The sequence below is a fragment of the Amia ocellicauda genome, chromosome 3 (genome assembly GCF_036373705.1).
Source record: "Amia ocellicauda isolate fAmiCal2 chromosome 3, fAmiCal2.hap1, whole genome shotgun sequence".
NCBI lineage: Eukaryota > Metazoa > Chordata > Actinopteri > Amiiformes > Amiidae > Amia > Amia ocellicauda.
Genome location: NC_089852.1, coordinates 51,619,244 through 51,627,431, shown reverse-complemented (window position 1 = coordinate 51,627,431; position 8,188 = coordinate 51,619,244). Strand labels below are relative to the sequence as shown.

The following is an 8,188-nucleotide window of genomic DNA, read 5'->3' as shown; positions in this document are numbered from 1 at the left end:
CTCTCATTATTTCCCCATTGTAAACAATCACGATTTTTGTTTAGCAACCTCAAGCATAAAGGAATAAAAGAAGGAGGAAAGTGGACATTTGTATAAATAAAAAAATGTCTTGGACTACTCAGTTGATAAAAGGGCCTGAATTATTTCCCCCTGATTAACCATTCAGTTAGACAAAAGGGAAAAATCAAATGTGCTTTACAAGAATCGTTTACTGAGCAAGAGTTGTGAAGCTCCAGTTTTTCAAGTTGGTGTTTCCTGTATGGATTTGTGACAACACTAAGCTCCATCTCCTTGGCTGTGAACACATCTACCTAAAAGTGCCAGCATCAAGGATTTATACACTGCACATTCTGAATGTGACGGCTGCTACAAAGAATACAGTGGAGTAGGCAGTATTGGACAAAACAGTTATTCTACTGAAAACCTCAGAACAAAGCCACATCCTATATAAAATGAAATAATAAACTAAACAAAATTTTGTCTATCACAATAGGACACTTTTTTATTTTCCATTTAACACCTTTCCTCTCTAGATTTGTCACCAAAACAGGACATGTCTCTTGTATAAACCACCACCAATTTGTCTCTGACAACTCAGGGGGATAGCAGTAAAACCCCTATGACATGGCAATCTGATCCAGTCAGGGTTATAGAGGAGTTCCAGGCTCTTACACAAATCCTCCTCACAAAAAACAAAGCACTCTAGGGTTGCACAAAAAGATTATTCAACTATTGAACTCATCTATACTATATACAGTAAAACAGGTAAACAGACATCTGCAAGGGTGTGGGTTTTTACTTACACCTTTCCATTACAGGGTGAACACAGATTGAAGCAGCCTACAGCTCTAACCCACTAACAGACAGATTCTGATTTCGGACGCCAACCAGCTATAACAATGATCAGTCCAGATCTGGATTCGCACATATGATATACACTTGTCTAACAAATTTAGCAACTGGAGACCCCAATAGAACTGCACACACACCTTGTTATTCAGCCTGCTTATAGTTACTATGAGTAGAGATGTTTTTGGCTGTGCATTCTGAGCTGAACAATACCCAAATCTCTTTGAGGAAACGCAGTGGCAGAATAACTCTCAAGATCTGTATTGAGATGTCCAGGGACACAGCCCATTTAGCTTCAGTTCACCCACCTGCTTGGAAAGGATTGTTGACGACTGCTCAGACGTATAATGGGTGGACATATGTGCATTAATTTAAGGGGCTTTGCTGGATCAAATTCGATTGATTTTAGATGGTCTTTTAGCGTGATTTGGGAGGGATACAAGGTGTTAGGCTATTCTTCCATGCAAACCCAAAGAGAGTTGGAAAGTTGAGAAGACTAGGTTGGCTTAAGTGTCCTCGTCAATGCAGGCCAGCCTCTGCCTCAGTTAGCAGCTCTTCCTTCTGCTGGAAATAGTCCCGAAACCAAGCAATGTGCTCCTTCTTCTGATGCACAGTAAGGTGCGGGTTCTTGGACAATCCGGTGATCACCAGCTCCATGAAGTGGCGGATGGGGCCTTGCTTGGGAAAATCCTCCAGGTGCTTGTCAAGAAACACATGTTCATGGAATGGGACTTCCGCTTCCTCCTCCAGCCCTGGGAAAAGAGATAAGAGAGACTTTAAAACAAGACAAAAACATAAGGGAATACCAAGAGATTCTGAGAAGCAGAACTTTTTGATTGTAAACTCCATTCCACCAAAACACTAAACCTGTTCACTAAAATGATAGACAATCTTTGTATTGGAAGGCCCCAGTCTTAATTTTTTTTTTTTTCATAAATTCTTTGATGTTATTGTTTATTTGACTTTTTTAAAGATTTATTTACAGTGCCTTCTGCGTATAAGCTGCAAACAATGCTTATGACAATTCAATTAATTCATTATAGATCTCTGAATGCAGATTGTATACTAGGGTACAGTAAGAAACAGCCAGAGTCTGCACTCACCCTGCTCATTGTTGATGGGATAAAGCCAGAGTTTGCCTTCGCGAGTCCACTGGATCATCTCCTCAAAGCCATTACGGGGCAGGTGTCTGGTCGCTGTTGCAATCTGATTGGCCATCTCCATGTCCCAGAGTGTGGGAGAGGAGACTGCACATTCAAAAGCACAACACATTCACATTTGTCACTGGGTAAAGATGAAGGTTCAGAATCTTTCATTGTTGTACTGGGTTAAACAAGGGGGGAATGATTATGGGATATTTTCAGCTCAGTACCACATAAAGAAATATATGCAGACATAGTTGTACATAATGAATTATGTTAGAAGAAATGGGTGGGGGTTGGTAAAGGATGTTTATTTCTGTGAATATAAAAAAAAGATTAGCCATGACCGGCAAATTACCTCTTTAAAAAAAGCTATGTTTAAGTGTCTAAAAGGAATTGTGACATGCTTTTTCCAGCGTACCTGCTTTGGTTTCTGTTTCGGTTGTCTCGGAGACAGCAGGAAAGATGTTCAGTCTCTTACCAACAAACAAGCCCCTCCTGGAGGAAGAACAAGACAAGCTTGTGAGTTGCATCTTAACTAATTTAAAGTAATTAGCTAGCTAATTAATACATACATACACACACAAACATAGATAACTCAATCACATTATCCTTCTTATACAAAGAATTGAAGAAAATATATTAACATCTCCGTAAAGAAATAACTTGTATTAAACATATATACAACAGTGTGACTCCACCAAGACACTGGCTGTATTCGAAACTGCATACTAGCATACTACATTACAACATTTCAGTAGATGCAGTATGCATACTGGACAAAGTATATGAATTTGTAGTATGGTAAAAGTACTGAGATGGCTTGCTACACTCACCAAAATATGTAGAATACAACCAGAGCTCACTACAACGAATATCATATCCCATCATGCTTCACCTTCAGCTGACGGCCCATGTCACGTGAGGTCACATGACATATGTAGTACACTAAATAATGTCTTCATATTGCATACTGTACTACTTACTAGTCAGAAAATCAGTATGTAGTAGGGTAGAATGCGGTTTCGAATACAGCCACTGACAAGATCTGCAAAGGAGTACATCAAGGAGACAATGGCTGTATTCGAAAGGTTCATAAATGTTTCAAGCAGCCTACACAATGAAATAAATAACTGAAAGAAAAGGCTGAAAACACCAATAGAAAAAAACAATTGTGTGGTTGAGTGTTTAAGGCTGGAGAATGACTCCCCCTAGTGACAGAAACCAATTTCTACATTAGTTACAGTAATGTCATCGTCTTTTGAATTTTTCTTTTGTTTAAATGTAATTTGATCATTGTGTGGGGGTGTTTCTACATGAGGTTATTGTTACCATTTAATCTAGCTTTCCTGAGGATTTCCCTGAATTCAGAACTCAATTACTTTTGCAAATAAATTAAAAAGAGCAATGAGAGAAATACAATCCACCTTCATGGCCCATAGCACTGCCATCAACATTAATTCAGGCTCAGATCACTTACAGGGTAAGGTGGAAAAAAGTACCACAATCCACTGTGTATGCTGATAACAAATCAACTCCTACTATGTACAAGTCAATGCCCACCAGTTGAAAGAGTTCTGCACAACAGAACAGTACATTTGTATTTATATATTTTATATAACAATATATAGTTTTAGGACAGAATTTCATTACAACCTGCATTATTCTATATTACTGTGCTCTTTATGTAGACTGTCAAGGGCTAAGTTGGAATTGATAAGTGTTGAAATTTAGTTAATCAACAGCAAATGGGATTGGAATTATAAAAGGGGTAGTATAGAGAGCGGAGAAGAGAAAATGTTTAAGAGGCAACAGGTAAGTGTGGCGTTATCAATATGGGCAACAATTAACTTGATTTATATAGTGCATACATAACTCAATTTCTCCCAGTTTTTTAAAGAAACAGAAACACAGCAATTACCAGATAGTCGAAGACTAAAAAATAAATAGAGGGAAAAGCTAAATTAAGAATTTGTATTTGTTTGGTAAGTACAAATAATCTCTAATCAAAATAATAATCTCCAGTTAGCCACGACCCAAGCGTTTTCACTCTGATGTGGAATGATCTGAATACTGACTCACAGCTACAACTTTGGTGCTGCTTCCAGAATGAAGCCATCTATGCAATGTATCGATCACACAAATTAGAGGATTTGATGCAGATGGAATAGTTAACACCTTGAACCTGCAGGCTGCCTACACAACCTCAGGAGGTGTGACTCTTCAGCCAAGTACATATTCTCCAGGCAGCATCCACCTCACACACCCCCGGCAGTACTCCCTAGGGTGGATTTGATTGGAATGTGTCCAACCCATAGGACACACCTAGGACTCCAGTGGAGTGTTTTTTACAAGATGTGCCACTTTGCAACCCCCAAGACAGTGAGTTTTTAGAAAAAGAGGTTCTATCAGAAACTCAGTTGATGAGTTGAGGGAAGGGTAAAGTGAGAAAACTATTATGGATTCTGCAATAGAGAGACCATTTTTCAAAAAGGCAATTCTTTGCTTTGTGAGCAGGGATCTTTACCTGCGTCGCACTCCCTCTAGTTCGCTGGCCAACCCCCTGTCAGGAATGAAGCCCCGCCCATCATCGTCAAAGCGGATCTGATTCGCTGGTCTGCTGCTGGAGCGTGCATTGGGGCGTTTCCCAACCTTCATGTCAGCAATGATGTTTCTGAAGAGGCAGGATTAGAGATTTTACTTCAGTGTAGAAAAACCTACAGGCCGTATACCCCACCTGTGCTGCAGCCCCAAAATTTGTATGACCCTTGTAAAATATTTATTTATTCCACATTCCTGTTAAAACTTGTTACCTATTGTACGTTTGAATAACAATCAAGAATTTACTCATATATCAATAGTGACATATAGAGGTTAAGCAGTTTTACTAGGAACCACATATCCCTGACATTTGAAATGGAACTGAAATAGAACATTGTACATTTTATTGTAAACAGAGAAAACAGCACTGAGTAAACAGTGTAAAATGAATACATAAATTAATGACAAAAATAAAAAAGTGAGCAACATAATCTAAGATACTGGTTACAGAATGTCAACACTGTTTGTGACTTTTTCCAGAACATAATAGAATAAAAATCAGAAACAAACATTTATTCAACTCTGTAAATGTTACTGTGTGTTTGTACACAAGTAATCTATAACTGATAGCTGTGACTGATAAATGTTCTAAGTATGTAGTTCTCTACATTATGAAATCATTTTTTTCTGGTAATATGTATGAGAAGCTGAGAAGGTACATAAAATGCACACCTTAAATAGGCGTACTTGTACAAAAGACAAAGATATATAAATAAATTGCACTTTTGTATACCCAAACGTATGCATTTGTAAAACAGTTTGAACTTAAGTGAATTCAAAGTGAGTTGTGCCTTGTTCTGTCATTTCCAAGTATGCGTTCTCTCGGGAAACCGATCATTAACACTGCTGGATTCCTAAACAATGCCAGAACATCCATGGTCTTAATTACTTACAATAACAATTGCGTGAACAAAAACTATTTAAGCATTAAGACTGAAAGGAACTCTGCAATAATGGTAAGCTCTAAAGGTATAGTTACATAGCAGGAGAAAACCATATTGAAAAGTGAGAGAGCATCATTAGGTCTCACAGGGTCACTTCTGCTCTGGTCTGTATTGTCTGGGAAAGGCTACTTGTAAGTACAGGAGGAATTTTTCTTCAAACATTGTCTGTATAGGACACCCTTGCAGCAGCTTTTATGATGGCATTTGCAGTTAGGTGCACCTGTGTTTCCATGACCCCCAATACAGAATCGGAGAGGGTCAGACATCAGTGCAGTGATGCTTACCCAATGTTGTTGTTGTCCGTTTTCTTCTGGTCCTCCACAATGGTCTCGTGTTTCCTCAGCTGCTGAAGGAGCTCCGATTCCGTCTGGCTCTTATTGAGCATGGAGGAGGCCACGGCTGAGGCAGCAGCCACCAACTCTGGACTCAGAGGGACACTAGAACAAAGCCACGCAGACGTGTAGGTTTTTTAAATGTTTGTTACTGTAGCAAGGCTTACCGCACAGGTATATTCTTAATGGGTTCAAAAACTTAGCTTCTGTTCTGAAAATTCTGTCTGGAATAATCTTGGTAAAAACCACCAAGATTGTGATGATGAAATACCAACACAGGGCTTTTAACTAACTAATGTGAAGGTGGTCACTACTACTATTATTATTATTATTATTATTATTATTATTTACTACTAGTAATTTAGCAGATTTGTTTATTCAACAAACTAATAACAGGCTTCTATATCAAAACCTGGAATTGTAATTTAAACTTATTTCCAATGGAGCTTGGTATCTTCATCAGTTGGAAATGAGACCATTTCTTACACACACACGCATAACCACTGACACAGCACTGTTTAAACATGTTCATCAAATGAACAAAAAGTGTTTACAGGTGGTCCCTAAATTGCTTATTCGGTCAAGGGGTGCCAGTGCACGTGAAAGGTAACATGTGGATGTCACCTCCCCTCCTCACCTAATCAGGATCCCTTGGAGAAGTCTGATTTGGGACACTGGCAGTACAATGACATGGACTATAATAATTAAATACAATCAGAACAACAAGGTCTGTAAGCAGGTGGAATTATCTTGACATACCCTTTAATGGCCCTCGGCTGAGGTCCTTTATTCCCATTTGTATTGTTATTTGTCATTGAATCTAACTATTTTAAGATACATCACTAGTGAAATGATTCTCCAGGGCTAAGTATGAGAAAGGAAGGAGATGTGGTATATTGGTTAGTAGTACTAACAGACAGACCTATGATGTATATCGATGAGTGTAATAATAATAATAATGTATTGCATATAGTTTATGAATATTGGGTTGAATAATAATTGTATGGTTATAGTCAGTAGCTATGATGGATGGCTAACATAGTTATACTTGTGGGCAAAGGTAAAACACAATTTTAATACATAGGTTAGAAACGCAGTATGTACAGACTTCAAAATAAAAACATGTAGCTGTAGCCACTGCAATACTACCTCTGGGACTGTCGCTCTGGGCTGGCTTTCTGGAACATACTGCTAGCACTCTCCATGGACCGAGGCACAACTCTGGGCAACTCTTGTCTTTTCTGAACATTCACAGCCTGAAACTTCTTCTTCGTGGTCACCTCCACTTTCATGGCTCCAAGGAGATCTAGCAGGTTTTCTTTCCCTGATTTTGCTGGTCCCTTCTCCTTTTCCTTGGACTTCTTGTCTCCCTCCTCAGGAATAGAAGACTCATCCCTACTAGTGCTGAAGAACTTGTGAGGGGAAGCAGCGACTCTGGAAAAAGTGGTCAGACGGACAGACAGTTTTTCCCTTTGTAATCCACATAACCATGATTGAATACATGCTTTAGCTGCCTTACAATAATGACTTCTACATCAAGATTTGGAATTTTGTAGCTCAATATTAGTTTTTTTTTCTTCATTCAGTATAGCACGCATTTTATCCTAATCTTTACCAGAAGGTGAATCCTTGAAATACACTTATATAAAAGGTGTTTCTATTACAGACTAACGTTGTGTCTCTACTGACACCAACATATAAACAGTCTTCGACTAATCAATACCAAAACAAAACAAAACATATTAGTTGAAATAAATAAAACGTCTATATAATTGATCATATGGTAGTAGAGTCATATTCTACTCTTTAGCAGACATAAGAAAGTCAATTTATACGTACCTCGGAATAGCCCTCTCTGCGATGCAATTGTTTTTAAAAATGATACAATTCCCTTCTTCATAAGAACCGCTACCCATTTTCCCTTTAGATACAAACAAGATAAGTCTCCGGTACATCGCTGATTGGGCTTTCCAAAATGCTGCTCTCTGAAATCCACAAACCTACAATGTCAAACAGGCATGGTACCCAGTCATGACCTCTCACCGTTGCAACACTGAAAATCTGCCCGCCAGGGAAACACGGTCTTACAGCTGGGGTTCCGCTGTTGCATGGATTGAGACCCAAGTCTTAATTCACATGCATTTATGCAAGGAAACAAGCAAAAATACGTCTATTGACGTCTACAGACTACAGCCTACTTTAATCGCAAACATTAATCTACTCAACATAAAAAAGGATGGTCATGGGAATAGAAAAGATAAGTTTGCTAATGTTTGTGTTACAGTACAACCCATCCGTGTATCTCCGCAGTCCTGTAGAT

The 8,188-nt window shown here is 38.7% G+C and overlaps 1 protein-coding gene across 1 annotated transcript; it reads right to left on the bottom strand.

The window, feature by feature from the left end:
- Positions 1-767: 767 nt before the first annotated feature.
- On the bottom strand, positions 768-7,972 carry mrps31 (mitochondrial ribosomal protein S31). Its single transcript, XM_066699901.1, has 7 exons — positions 7,708-7,972; positions 7,018-7,302; positions 5,821-5,973; positions 4,519-4,665; positions 2,413-2,489; positions 1,953-2,096; positions 768-1,601 (listed from the first exon to the last, which is right to left on the bottom strand). The coding sequence occupies exons 1-7, from the start codon at positions 7,821-7,823 to the stop codon at positions 1,369-1,371; spliced, it is 1,155 nt and encodes a 384-aa protein (XP_066555998.1). The 5' UTR covers positions 7,824-7,972; the 3' UTR covers positions 768-1,368.
- Between the last annotated feature and the right edge of the window lie 216 nt (positions 7,973-8,188).